Source organism: Lutra lutra, chromosome 8 (assembly GCF_902655055.1).
Source record: "Lutra lutra chromosome 8, mLutLut1.2, whole genome shotgun sequence".
Classification (NCBI taxonomy): Eukaryota; Metazoa; Chordata; class Mammalia; order Carnivora; family Mustelidae; genus Lutra; species Lutra lutra.
This window is the reverse complement of record NC_062285.1, coordinates 139,202,861-139,217,955: the sequence shown is the minus strand read 5'-3', so window position 1 is coordinate 139,217,955 and position 15,095 is coordinate 139,202,861. Positions and strand designations below refer to the sequence as shown.

At 56.2% G+C, this 15,095-nt stretch overlaps 1 protein-coding gene across 3 annotated transcripts in view; it reads right to left on the bottom strand.

Moving 5' to 3' along the window:
- The window catches only part of MPPED1 (metallophosphoesterase domain containing 1), a 75,200-nt gene that overhangs the window by 17,037 nt on the left and 43,068 nt on the right, over nucleotides 1–15,095 (bottom strand). For all 3 annotated transcript variants that reach the window (XM_047743374.1, XM_047743375.1, XM_047743376.1), the window contains exon 4: nucleotides 7,741–7,966. In XM_047743374.1, the coding sequence (XP_047599330.1) occupies nucleotides 7,741–7,966 (226 nt within the window). The remainder of the gene's footprint in view (nucleotides 1–7,740; nucleotides 7,967–15,095) is intronic.

The following is a 15,095-nucleotide window of genomic DNA, read 5'->3' as shown; positions in this document are numbered from 1 at the left end:
CTGTCCCATCAGTAGGCAGAGCCTGGATCCCGCGGGTCCCAGGCGGCTCTGTGCCTGCCCCCACCCCACCCAGGGGGTCTGGCCTGTGCACACAGGGAAGGAGAGAAGGACAAGGAAAGCTCGGCCCCTGCCCATACCCCACCCCTGGGGTGCCTTGGTGGGCGGCCCCAGCTGTGCAGAACACCCTGATCTCACCCCCTCCCCCCGGCCCTGCTCTGGGAAATCCAGGCAGAGACCTACAGAGGGTTAGACGGTGAGTGGGACCACCGTGTGCTGAACATCTACTGTATGCCATGCAATTTATGGACATGACCCCCTGTACCCCATGACCCCCTGGGACCCTAAGAGTGACTCTTCAGCAGGGGCCTATCCCAGCTGTCATTTCACAGAAAGCCAAGATTCCAACCCAGGATCACCCGGCTGGGTCCCGCCCGCCAGCAGGAGTGTCAAGCATGGCCTTGTCCAGTCCTGGCATTTAAAGAGAGCTGGTCCTCAAGGCCAGGGGCTCCCTGCGAGAGGGGCAGGGTCCCCCACGCCCCACTGCCTGCAGGCAGTGCCAGGCCTCCAAGCTGAGCACCAGGATCGGCGCCCAGACGCCCGGCAACGGCCGGCAGCCTCTTCTCGAAGTTTAATGTCTCAGCAGGTTTATATTCCTTCTTTCAAAATACCAGAAGTAATTAGACCAGATGGACGAGCTGCATGCCAATTTCACTCCCTCCCGCACGCGTGGTTTTTTTTTTTTTTTTTTAAATCAAGGCCGCTTTCAGTTAAATGAGAACAAAAAATGTATCCAAAACCCATAAATGAATACGGTATGTATACAGAGTTCTCTTCCAACACTTCAGATTCTGTGACAGCTCAGCTCTTCCTCTTTCTCCGTGGTCGGTTCCCACCCCTTCCTCTAAGCGCCTCTACCCAAGGCTCGGTGCCGAGTCTGCTCCTGAGAGGACCAGACGTGGCTTTCCTGTGACTGGCAAGTCACAGTGCCCCGGGCGTAGCGTCACAAACACACTGCCCCCCAAGAGACCTGGGACCGGAGGCCCGCAGCGACGGAGCCTCTGCTGGCGTTGGGGAGGGGACTGGGTCTGAGGCGTGGGGCAGGGGACTGGGTCCGGAGATGGGGCGGGGGTGGGGGGGCAGGCCTTCAGCCTGGGGGTGAGCGGCAGCAGGGTAAGCAGGGAGGTGGCATGGTCAGGTTCTGCTCTGGAGGGACCGGCATCAAAGAGGAGGAAGAAGGACTTTGCAGGTGAGAAAATTGGGGGAAGGCCTGGAGGAAGGTCCCAGAAAGTCACGGGAACACCACGCCAGGCCAGGCCCGAATGTTAACTGAGTTCCCACAGTCTGGGGTCTGTCACCTGTCCATCCAGCCATCCTTCTACCTATCCATCCAACACTGTTCTGATGAGCCAGGCACGGTCCCAGCCACTGGAGTAAAGACCACAAAACAGAGAGCTGGGTCCCTGTTCTCGTGGAGCCTCCAACATTCTAGTCGGAAAAGAGGCACGACGGAAAGCTATTGCTAAAGTCATGAAGACAGCGTGTTCCCGGAGCTAAGGGACCAAAGGAGGAGGAGAGGCCCAGACACCGAGCCCAGGCACAAAGGTGGAAATGGCTAGTGTGGGGCGTGCCAGGAGGGACAGACTGTCTCCACTCGGTGCTGGGCCACGCGGGCATCTGTGCGAAGACACCGGAGATGGGATCCCTCCTGCTCACCGTCAACACACTCACCCCCGGCAGATCCAACCCAGGCACAAAAGGCTGAAGAGCAAACTTCCAGAAGACAACACGGAAGTATCTTCATGACTCTAGGGGAGGGGGGATTTCTTAGATCGAACCCCAAGAGCACCCACCACAAAGAAAAACACGAATATGTCTGACTACCCCCAAGTTAAGAACGTCTGGCCATCTGAAGGCACGGCTGGGAGAAAGAGTCCCAGAGGACGAAAGCCGCTTGTCATATTACGACAGAGTTCCCATTCGCAATACATGAAGAATCCCTACGAACCAATAAGAAAAGACAGACACCCATTTTTTTTAAATGGGCAAAAGACATGAGCAGTTCACAAAAAAAGATACCCGAGTGGCCAACAAAAGGTGCTCGGTGTCCCTGGCCATCAGGGGATGCCAACGAAACCACACGGGGAGGCCAGCACGGCAGAACGGACGTGATTTAAATGTCCTACCATACCAAGTGCCAGCCAGGATGCTCGGCGAGGGACGGCCCGCCGGGGACAGGAATCCGCGTCACCACTCTGACAGACGGTTTAGTGGTTCCCCTGAAGAACGCACAGTCCGTGACCTGCGCCTCCAGGCCTAGTTGGGTGCGTGTGTGTGTGTGTGTGTGTGTGCGTGTGACCGTGTCTTGTACATCCTGCAGGAGCAAGGACCGAGGGGGACATGAAGGCAAGCACGGGGCCAGGGACTGCCCTGGGCCAAGGCTGGGTTGGCATGGGGTGTTGGCCATTACGGAACCGCTCCCCCCACCCCCGTCCAGCCACCACCACCCTCATCCCAAGCCCCCACACGGCGGGGCCAGGCCTAATGCACGTCTGCATCTCCAGAGTCCCGCAGGGGCCCAGACACACGGTGGCCTTATGGCCTTCAGAACATGGGGCCCAAGGGAAATGTGGAAGGATTCTCTCCCACGCAGAGCATGCCCCGGTGACACCACTTAGAAGGGCCAATCGTGGTGACCACGGGTTTGCTTTGTTTCCCCTTCCTCGCTCGTTCTGGACAGTCCTCCATGTCAAGGCCAACCTGGTCGCCATGCCGCTGCTCCAAGGGCAGCACCGAGATGACTCTCCCTGCCCGTCTAGCCCCTGAGAGCACACAGGACCCTCCCTCTGCAGGGGGACCTTCCACGCAAGCAGAGGAACTGGGGCCCTTTAAGCGGGGAGGGGCTGGGAAGATGCCAAGCCCAAACACAGTGGGTCTGTGCTTGCATACCCCTCGTGCCAGGCAGCTCAGCACTCAGTGAGGTCATATCACTGCTCTTTTGGGCTCCTGCCTGTGGGACGGTCTTCCCGCACTGATGAGAGCCTGCCTTTTGTCACTGTCTTCTGTGCTCCTCCTGCTCTGCCTGCTAGGGTCACACCGAACAGCTCTGCCCCTCAACCTGGGTCAGCCCTGCCCGCAGGCTCCAGACTCCGTTGCAATCCAGGCACTCGTGACCAGTGCTCTGTTCAACCCCGATTCCCCCACAGGTATGATTCCACTTCGAAAGCTGGAGAGAGCAGCTCCTGTACTCCCCGTGATAGTCCATGTGTGGACAGCAAGGAAAAGAAAAGGAAACCCAAACATCTGAACTTTGTAATAATTACCACCAGCTTGGCCGGGCTACCCTTCTGATGAGCCGCCATATGTCCGGGCAGGCGGCGCGGGGCTGCTGAGCCTCAGCAGACAGCTGGGGGGTGAGCAACCCTTGCACCAGGCAGAATCAGCAGTGGGACCAGGAGGTGCTGTGGCCGTGAACACTGTCCCAAAGGCCAGCGTCACCTGGGAACAGCACAGAGGAACCTGGCAGGACCATGTCCCCTTGTGCATTCGGGACACTGAGGCTTGGAGACACAGGACTCACCAGGTCAGACTGGAGCGAGAGGCAGAGCCTGGGGACGCCCCTGGTGTGTCTGAACGCAGGGAACGAGCACTTGGCTGACAGCCTGCACGTATGAGCCCTGCGTCCCTTTTGGACCTCCGCTGTGCTGTGCAGGGTCCCAGCAGGTTGATGACACAGGGTGACAGGCAGGGGGAGCTGTGGCGCACTGAGCACTGAGTGTCCGCTCCAGAACGCCCACAGCCCTGCCAGCCTCCTGGCCTTTGCCTGAACTGTTCCCTATGCCTAACACACGCTTCCCCAGCCCCCAACCCCCGGCCCTGCATAGCGGCTTGTGTCCAGCCCCCCTCCCAGGGGAAGACTTCCCTGACCCCAGCTCCCACCCCTCGTCTCCTGGCCCCGATGGAATCAAGGATTTGGTGGCTGATGTGTCTCCCATGATGCCATAAACCCCGTGAAGGCCAGAGCTGCACCTGTCTGGTTCTCAGCCTGTCCCCAGGGCCTCGATCAGTGTGTGGCATTCAATAAAGCCTTGACAAACGAATGAAGCAATTAGCAGCTGACCATGAGCTCCTCAATATACTCGTGGGGCCTGTAAGGTCTTGGCACACCAGAAGGCTTTTTGGAGAACCAAGGAACACAGCCCGTTGTTCTGGGCCTGGTGTGAAGTAGGTTTTGTACAAGGACGCTGAATGGTCTCTATGGTGGACCAGGAAGAGTCCAGATGAGGAGTCTAGACAACCAGTCTAAAGCCACATTCCACCTGCACCTCTACTTGCCCTTCTGTGAAATGGGAGAGTCCTGGCCCTGCCTCGGGGGCTGTCGAGGTATCAGCTGGAGTAGAGCTAACCTCATCCCGGCCTCCACACAGGAGCAACCAACCTCCAGGGCCTTGGTCTGGGCCAGGCCTTCATCTGGATGGGCCCACACGGACTTCACAACTATAACACGGTAGTATCATTTCCTCATTCTACAGAGGGACCAGAGAGGCTAAGGCACCTACCTAAAGTCATACAGCTAAATATTCATAGCATCCCAATTTGAACAGCCCTTCCCTTACTAACCAACCGCCAGCCCATGGCTATTGCTGTGACTCCCCGCACCTGCTCCCAGCCCCAGATGGGGCCCAAGGGAAACCAGGGCAGCTGCTGACACTCCAGCCCACAGCCTGCATGTGCAGCATAGACAAGGTACCCTTTAGCCCTCAGCATCGATGGCTGCATAACAGCAACCAGAAGAACACGGAGTGGGCCTCAGAAATATGGCTCCTCTCCTGACTCCTCCACTTGCAGAAACCACAGTTCAAATCCCCCTTCCTACAGGGAGCCCTCCTGGATCTCACCAGGGCCTCCTGGGGTCCCTTCTCTGGCCTGAGCCTCTCCCACTCCTATACTCAGTACTGAGCTTCACATGGCATCAGGCAGTGAGTGTGCCCTCAGCCAGGATGACAAGAAAGGGGACAAGAACAAAATAGGAAGTCCCCAGGAAAGTCTGGAACTAAAGGGTCTAGAACTATCCAGGCTGGGAACCACAAAAGCTGAAGGCAGGAACCACTGATGGCCTGAGCACAGAGCAGCTGGACTTCACTCAGGCCTCAGAGCACCTGACCTTGGCATCTAGCTGGCAGAGGGGGCCACGGGGCTGGTCCAACTCCCTGGCCCTCGACACACCCATGAGCCTAAGAGCAGGCTGTCAAAGGGCTTATTCAGCCCCCAGCCATAGGGGTGCACACAGCCGCTGTGGGGGAAGGGGATGGACACTGAGTGACATCTGCCAGTCCCCATCCCTTGCTTGTCCTCCAGGCCACATTCTGGGTTCTGGAAGGCCCAGTTGGAAGGCTGGCCCCTGCAGCATATAACAGCAGTGGGGATCCGTTCATGGAGAGTTTGTGAGTGCAGGCACCAGGCCCAGCTAACCCCTCCTGCCGCCTTCACGACCACCGTCTGCAGGACATACACTCTCACTCTCATTTTGCAGGGAAGGAAATTGGGACACAGAGAGGTTAAGTGACTTGCCCAGGGTCACACAGCCCATAAAAGATGAGGCCAAGATTTGAGCCGATACTGTTTGGTTCCCAAGGCACACTATTAACTCCTACAGAATAGAATATTTTTCTAAAGTGTTATGTATGTGTGTGGACGTGCAGGGACAAGGGCGTGTTCAAAACACGGGGCAAGGAGATGCCGTCCAGGCTGCCTGGTCTGGTACCTGAAGGCCTCTCTTCTCCTGACTTCCCTCTTATTCCTCACACTCTAGTCCTTCCAGCACGTTCAGCCAGACTCCTTCTCCATGTCTGGGCTGTAGCAGCCTGCCAGGCAGCTTCCACCGCCTCCTCTCTGCTCCCATCCTTGGCACCGAGCTCAGCGTGTCCTCAAGTGCCCCGTGGTCCTTGATCATCAGGACCCCAGGGAGATCAACAAGACCCCAGACACGATGAGGAGCAAAGAGATGGCAGCAGGCTCCTCCCCTGGTTCAGGGACCGTGGGATAGCCCACATCTTCCCTCCACCTCATGAGGATGCCTTGGCAAGGTGGAACCAGGTCCTAAACCTGCCAGCAGCCTCTGGGCACCAGTTGTCACCACATGGCATCCACCAGACAGCCCAGGAGTTTCCCAGACACACTGTGTTGGTAACAGCTCTGCCCAAAGTCCCTGCACCCATACAGTCCCCATGTGCCCCCAAATCAACCCTCAGCCTCCCTGCGTGTACTTCTGATGGTGCAGCTTCAGGCCATGACTTCTCCGTAGCTATGAATGCCCTTCTCCTCCCTCACTGCTCAGGTCACCTCACCTCCTCCAAGGAGCCTCCTTGGTCCCCTCCTCACCCTGCCAGCACTTGGCACTCTGTGGCTATTGCCAGCTCTAAGCCCTCTAAGGGCCACTTGGTCTGTCCATCTACAGAATGAGGACACTAAATCAGTCTGCTCAGGGCTGAGTAAGAAATAGAAACAATGCTTACGGAGACTTTAGCCCAGGGACTGGCTTACTGAATTTGCCCAGGAATGATTTCCTGCCCACCACCATCACCATCACAACCACCACCATCAAGGTCACCATCATCACCATCACCGTCATCATCATCTTCTTAGTATATGTGCTGCTGAAGTGAGCACAGTCATCACCATCATCTTAATTATCACCACCATCACCATCACCACCATCACCACCATCATCAACATCATCACCATCACCATCACCACCATCATCACGTCATCACTTTCACCATCCTCACCATTATCACTACCACCATCACCACTACAATGGCCATCACCATCATTATCACCATCATCACCACTACAATGGCCATCACACCCATCACCCCATCACTATCACCATCATCACCATCTTCTTAGTATATGTGCTGCTGAAGTGAGCACAGTCATCACCATCATTTTAATTACTTATCACCAATATCACCACCATCATCATCACCACCATCACCATCATCACCACCATCACCGCTACAATAGCCATCACAACCATCACCCCATCACTATCACCATCACCAGGGCTCTGAAGGACACGTGGACCATCACACAGAAGAGTCATGACTCGTTCTCACCATGACCCCCACTGAGCCAGGGATGAGGCCTGATGATTCTGTGTGCCCAACAGAGAGTAAGAGCTTGATGTGTACTCGTGAGTGAAGCAACTCTCATCCCTGACACAGAAAAACCAGGTTTCGGCCTTCCATGAAAATCCCAACAGCTGTTCCTCAGCCTGGCTAATCACTCGTCACCCCTCACCCAGGCACGTTTGGTGTATGCCAGGGGACATGGGCAATGGGGAGAGTCCTAGCATACAGAATTATGGTTGAAAGAAGGCGTTCTGGACCCCGAGTGCCTGGGTTTAATCCCAGCTTTGCCCCTTCCTGGCTGTGTGACATTTGGCAAGATCCACACTCTCTGTGCCTCCTCACCTGGAAACTGGGGATGATAACAGTAGCCACCTGTGTGTGAGACAAACAGCACAGAGGACACAGGTGATAGGACGACTTACCAGCTATTTATGCGGAAACCAAGGCTCAGAGAGCAGCCATGACTGGTCGGGGGCCACACCGGGGTGCAAGGAGGACTGGGGTCTAGAACTCCTCGGTGCTTCTCCCAGTCCCACTTCCCTCTGTGCCTTCAGTCCCCGCCCCCCCAGCCCCCCAGCCGAGGTCGGGAAGGCGCTCAGGGCGCACTCACCACGGCGAGCCGTAGATGCGGAAGCCCCGCACCGTGACCTCGGAGTCCTGCAGGTAGACACAGTTGGTCAGCAGGGACTGCACGTTCTCGTAGTTCTCCGGCTTCAGCTTCGACACGGACGGGAAGTAGTAAAAGTCCTGCTTGATGAGGTCAGCCATGAATTCCTGGTCGAACGTCAGCTCGTGGTTGCCGGCAATCACGATCTTGTACTCGTACGGCAGGCTGCCTGCAGGGGTGGACAGAGACACGCGGTGCCCCGCCGTTGGCTGGCTGAGAGCCACCCCCCAGCCAGGGGAGGGTGGCGGGCGAGAGCCTCCGGAATCCCCCGGGGGAGCAGCCCCAGCTGCTCGCTACCCCATCAGTGCCCTCGGATCAGAGGTGACAGCAACCGGGCCCTTCCTCCTCCCTGCAGCCTTCCTGTTCTGGTGGCAGCTAAGTGACAGGCCACCAGACCCAGGCCAGCAGGAGGAACCTGCACCGCTGCCTCCGGGCCCCTGGCCTCACCTTCAGGACTTGACCATCTCCAGTGGCTCCTTTGTCTAGGCCACTTTTCCCCTGAAAGGAGACCCTGCCCCAGGCCTCCAGGCCTGGTCCCCAGCCTCACTGTCCCAGGCCACGGACCACGCAGGGAGCCTGACTCAGGAGGCTCCACGCTCCAGCAGGAGGCACAAGTTCCTCACAGAGCCTGTGTGAAGCCTCTGGAGAACCCCCACTTGGGCAAGGGCCCAACCTGACTGTCCAAGCCAAGTGCAACCCGAACAAAGCTGTCTACGCAGACCACAGGCTGAACCAGCAGCAGGTCCGTCCAGGCTGGCTCGGTGCAGAGCCCAGGCCGTTCTCCCACACCGTCACGTCTCAAATAAGCAAGTCGCATAACCTTTCTGAGCCTCAGTTTCCCCTCTGATCAAGGTGGGTGTGCCCGGGAAATGCCCCTTCCTGGGGGCTACGGGCCTTTCTGGCCCCTCAGACTTCACGGAGCCCCTGCCTTGTGACCGGCTTCCCAGGGGAGCACAGTCCAGGAATAGCCGGGCCTTCCCGCCCTGGCCTGTGACCTGAAACTCTGGATCTTCTGCCCCGTGAATGTTCTGTCAAGAACCCAATTCCAGAAATGCCCCAACTTCTAAGGACCATGTGCCTTACTGAGTCCTGATGCTCACAATATCAGATCGGATGGGACAGACATGCAGTCAGACTTGGCTCCCAACAGGCGTTCCAGGAAGAAGTGTGCTTTTCCCAGCCCCGTGGGCTCCGGGAAGAGGCAGGGCGAGCCTTTGGGCCAAACAATAAATCGTGAGAATGATAAACAATAACACAACAATGTTTTGGGCCCCGTAACTACAACTATTGTATTCAAATTACAAGGGAACAGAAGAGTCCAGATGTAGTTGGAACCTTCTCTCTTCCAGCCCTGGCCCCACCCCTGAAACCAGGACCTACACATCCTGTCTGGTCTTGAGCTCTTCGGCCATGGCAAACGGCTGCCCGAGGGCCATCTGAGTCTCAGCCCAGCCCCGGAGTGGGGAAGGGAGCAAGACAGAAGTTTTCTGAAAAACTGGCAGAAAACCATAATCTTGCCCATGATGCCCCTCCAGGCACCCCAGAATCCTTCACAGGTTTGAGAAAAGAGGGTTTTCTCCTCCTTGGCATTTATCAATTCTAGGAGCACTGAGACAATGACTAGCTCTATGGCCAGGGCCCCAGGCCCAGCTCGGCCACTACCAGCTGGTTGCCTCAGTTTCCCCACTATAAAGCAGGCAAACCACTCTGGGGTTTCGGAAGACACTGAACAGAGACGCACAGCCCTTGGTATCCACAGTGTCAGCTTCTCTGGGCCACCGCTTGCAGACCAGACCTACCCACAGGCACATTTTGTTTGGCGTAACTTTTCTATCTGGTTGCCGATGTAAAAAATCCAAAAAGTCCTCCCCAAAAATGCCATTCTTTGTTTTCTAAAAATTGATCAATCAATTTTAAAATTTCATGCTCCTGGCCCAGACAAGGGCTGAGTATCTGTGCCTCCCTCGGACAGAAAGCTGTATCTGTTTGCCCCACTCCCCACCTGTCCCTAGGACCCACACCCAACCCACGTCACTCATTTTGAGGAACCGCCCACTCCTGGCAGGCTCCCACCCCTTGGTGCTGCCAGTCTGGGCTCTCCAGGCCCTCTGCCTTTCCAATATGCCCACCCTGCTGGGCCCAGCCCAGAGGTGCTGAGCACCTTCCTGTTCCCCAAGCCGAGCCAGAGAGCTGCAGGGTACAGGACGAGACATGTGTGCTTTACTCGTCCCATTCCTGGCAGGTCCCAGGAGAAATCTGGCAAACGAAGCCACCAACAGCATCACAGGGTGACATGGAGAGAGAAGGCCTCAGCGGCCCTGCTCCAGCTGCTAGAGGGGAGGGAGGAGTTTTGCGGGGGCCTGAGCATCTGGGGAAGGGTCGTGGAGGACACCCCAGAGAAGACTGCCATCTCCATCATCCGGCCAGCCACCCTGGATAAAGGCCGGCCCCTCCAGTCCCCATGGAACTCTCCAAGATAGGCTCTGTAGCTGGAGACATGAGGCTCTCAGGCCAGGAACCTGCCCAGGTCCCACAGCAGGTGAGCAGGGGCGGGGCCTGCTGGACATTGGTCCAGCTGATCCTGCATCTCTGGGTCAGCGACTCTGACTCCTTTAAGGCCTCCAAGCCACGGAGTCAGCTGGGAGCCCTCGCTGAGCCCCTTCCCACACTGCAATCGGGGGACGAGGGGTGGCCTCTGCTCACCGCCTTCCAGCTCTGACTCTGCGTTTCGACTTCATGTCACCCATTCGTCCCAGTCTGGGCCCCGCCCTGGCAGAGGGAGCCACATTAATGTATTTACGTCCTGTCTCTGACTGGGGGTGTTACTTAAGCTAATTAACAAATGACTCCAACTGTACGGTTCCATTTATTTCTGCAGCTCCCGACTACCGGGGACCGGGGAGTGAGCACGAAGCTGCCAGCTCTGCCCTGTTCCTCCCACCTCCGCAGAGGAGGGAACTGAGGCTTCTTCCCTCCCAGGGAGGAGTGGATGGAGTTCAAGGCTCCTGTACACAAAGCCAGGTGTGGACGGGAGCAACAACCTGATGCCTGATACCCTCAAATACTGTCTGGGCTCTCCCTGAGAAGCAGGTGCCATGTGGCTCGGAGGCAGGGGGCACGTCCATTGGCAAACACATCAATGGTCCGGCACCGCGCCCCTCTGAGCTGGACGTCCAACCACAGACATACCTCTCTGGATGGTCACTTGGACCTGGCAACTCACCAGCTGTGTATAACCATCACAGGCACCAAAGTAGAACTATCCCCATTTTCCATCTGGGAAAAGCAAGGCTCAGAGAGGTTACCCAAGTTTACCTAAATCACTAATGAGGGGACTGGTAACCACAGACGGCACTGGGCACTTGGTAGACCTTGGGGTTTGGCCTCATCAAACTCACCCAGAACTGGCACCCCAAACCATCGTGCCCACTGCCTCCTAGTGAGTGTGCGGGTGGGTGGCGGGTTGGAGGATGGATGGACAGAGATGGACAGACTACGGATGAATGGATGGATGGGGAGAGATGGGTGAATACATTTATTAATCCATCCATCCATCCTGGGATAACTCTGCCTATCTTCTTTACACCAACCGACCTCCAACTCCTGGGTCCCCTCACCTTTCCTCCAAACCATTTCTCCAACTGTCCCAGCAGGGCATGTTTGCAGACCCATGTCCCTCCCCGCCCCCCAACCCTGAATATCCATCTTTGAATCTTCTCTGATCAGACCTGCTCTCTCCCAAGTGGGAGTCAGAGAGCTGGAACTAAAGCTCTGGAATGGACTGACCATCCTGGAGTGGTGTCGAGAAGTCCCCTCCTCTATTCTAGGACTGCTACCTCTGTTGTTACAGCCTAAGGCTGCCTTAGCTTCCAGGTGCTCCCATGATCCTGCAGCTCTTACCAGCTTGACTGTGGATAAAATGCCCCCTGAGCAACCAGCACAGGCTTTCTTGCTTGGCTTCTGCCTTCCCCTGCCTCTGTCTGGGCCGTGAAGCTGGGGAGAGTTTCTGGACCTTGGTGACTGGGTAACTGGTAGGGGCTTTGTGGGTAAAAAGATGAGATGAACGCAAAGTCTTCAGCACACAGAGGAAATTAATGCTGTTCCCTTTGTCCTTTCCAGCGGCAGGGAAGCGGGCTGGCCTGCAGGGGAGCCGCCCAGTACGTGAGGGAAGCACCTGCCTGACAAAGTGCCTGAAAGGCCTGAACACCGGGAGAGGGACTTTTCTGCAGCAGGTGAAGCTGAGAGAGGGGACAGATGGGTCCCCGTGTTTTTTCTTACCCACCTCCCCTTGTCGGCCCCTCAGAAGCAAAAAATCCAGTCAGCCTACCCAAAAATCCCATCAAACCAGAAACTCGCTTTCTTCCTGGAGGCTGGGCCCCATTGTAATACCACCCCCCACCCCCTGTTCCAGACCTTAGAGAGACACCATCAGGGACACTTTGATGAATAAGACTCAGTCATGAGTTCAGTCCCAGAAGTGGCACACAGGGGTTCCAGCCACACCACAGAGCAAACGAAGGGGAAAACTGGAGATCAGAGAGGGGACGGAACTGCCTGAGGTCACACAGCGAGAGAGTGGAGAGCCGGGACGTGAACCCCTGCTTTCCCACCTCGGGAGTGCTGGACAGCAGCCACACCAGCCTCTCCCGGGACATGCCTGATGTGCTGTGGACTGGAAATGATGAGGACAGGTAGGAGGAGCTAAGCATGGGCATGACAGGTTAGGTCCTGGGCAGGGTGGCTGATCTCCCAACCTGATCCTTGAGAAGCCCCAAGACCTCAAGAAAACCAGCCCTGCTTTCCAGAATGCTAGGTGTTGTCCTACCTGTGTATTCTGCAATGCTCAGACCCTCTCCCTAAACGCTTCCTTTCTTCTCGACCAGATTATCTGAGTTCCTGGCATTTGCTAGCCATGGATTTGTTGGTGGTAAAAGTGAGCTGGGCAGTAGAGGATGACCGTAGCGGTTGAACTTTCCACTTGCCGTATATATCCTAATAGATACGCATCCACATACGGATGCCACAAGGCAAGTGTGCACGGCGTTCGGGGCTCACAGAGGGACACAAATACAAACCTCTGCTACTTGTGCTTCCAAGATTAATCTCCTTCCGAAGGGCTATAGTTCTTTTTTGCTCACGCGTTGCCGTCCCATCGAACAGAAAGTGCTGCCTCCAAACTGCATAATCTGTTAAATTCAACAAGGTCTGTGCAGCTTCTCTATAATCTATGCCATTCCCGGAGCGGCGCGGGAGCCCAGCAGAGTTTTAGTGTTCTCTAAATGCAGCGACACTCAGGAAAATGCCCACTTATGGCTTTTCCCGCCCATTCCCATCTCACAGAACACAGCAGAGGGGGATGGAATAAAGAGATGGCGTAACGATCTCTGATTGCATTTTTAGTACATCTTTGACAGTTCTGTGTTTAAACACTTGCCCGTGTCTGGGAGACTCACATTACCAGGCTTCTGGGTATGGCGCGCGGTCTAGAATCACACCGGGATGGAGCAAGCCCCACGACTCTGCTTTGAGGCCCCGGTGGGTCTCGACGCAGCGCGGGCGCATTAGTGCTTGGGATGGACTCGCAGAGCCAAGCACAAACACAGGACAGGGGCTGGCAGCGCCGGGGATGCGGAGTTCTGCGTGAAGCCACAACAGGCAGGAGAGGTCTGAAGACGCGTGCCTGGGCCAGTGGCTGGAGCCCGGGGACGGGAACACGCACAGCGGCTGTGCCTGCAAAATTTGTTTTCTGTTGTCCTGATGTGAGCGTTTCCTGGTGCAAGGCGGTGTCATAGGCAATTTACATTTTACAGTCAATGTTTCTAGATTCCCAAAGCTCCCCAGGTAAGAGGAAGTCTAGCCATTGAGGGGCTCACCATGGAGCCCCAAAAGCCTGAATCCTATTTCCACCTACTGGCTGATTGGCCTGGGGTGAAAACTCACTTCTCTGAGCTTCAGTGACTTTGTCTGTAAGAAAGATTTAGGGTTCTTGCAAGGAGCACACTAGGAAGATTACAAAGCACCTGTGCTGTGCTTACCCCAGGATTTGTTTAATTCAGGTATAAGTACGATGCACAGACTGTGGAAATGACTGTCACGAATCAGGGAGTTTATACTTCCAGATCCCTAGACACAGGCAGCATCCAGGGCCCTACTGGCCGCATGGGGAAGCCAGAGTGGGTCAGGAAGCAGAGGGAGTGAAGAAGAAACCTGGACCAGAGCCTTGTTGTGGTTTCCAAGGGACAAGACAGGGAGGCTGGGTAAGTGAGTTTAGGACTGGCTAGGTTAGACAATTCTGGCAGATTCGGGGACCCAGGGGCTGCCACCACCTGTTGGGTGCCTGGGTGCCTGGGGTGACTGGGAGCCCAGGTAGGAGCTGAGAGCCAGAGAGCATATACAGGAGTGGGGTGGAGGCGGAGGCTCTGGGTGGGTTGGTTTGTATACAAAAGGCATTGTCAGAGGTGGGTCCTTTTACTCTCTCTAGAACTGGTTAACCCTGGAAGAGGCCGTGCCTCCAGGCTCAGCAAGGCCCCAAGATGTCAGAGCATCAGAATATGGAAAGTTACAGGCATATGGATTCAACCTGGATGAGAGCTGATCCAGTCCAGAAACGTTAGCTGGGAAGATGAAGATGAGGACAGAGGGCTAGGGAGGTCAGGTCACCGCCTGGGGTCTGCTGGCAGGTCAACCTGCCCAAAGCTGGATGTGCAGACACCCAGGGTGGGAAGGACCCGTCCTGGGACAGTGGACCACACACCGACCTGCAGGCAGGGCCTGCCACCATCCCCGCCTGGCCCGTGGTCCGGCACGGGAGGGTTCTGGATTCCCGACTCAGCGCTGGTGCCCATATTTAAAAGGCAAATGCAATTTTTCTTCTGCTCCATCCTAATAGCCAAAATGTTTAACTTTCAAACATTTGTTTTTCCTGGGAAATGTTTTAAAAACAGGAACATTCAGTCCTAATCATCTTTAAATGCCTGGGCCAACTACCACTGCAGAGTGACTTCGGGCTCAAAGGGACAAGCAAAACGTCTCTGCAACCCTCCTTCTGAAAAGAAGGCCAGATGCCGCCAGAAAGATTTCACTGGAACCTCCCAGGAAGCCACAGCCTGGAAGGACACGCATGTGCAAAGGTGTTAGGGAAAGACCTGGAGCCTCAGGTAGGGGCCAGGCTGGTCACGTTCAGCGCTTGGGGTTATGGCGCCCCCTCTGGGCCAGGCCCTGTTGGTGCTCTGACCTCGTCTTGCACAACACGCCCATCCCTGCCCTGCCCTGCCCTGTCCAGGCTGCCTCAGCCGCTG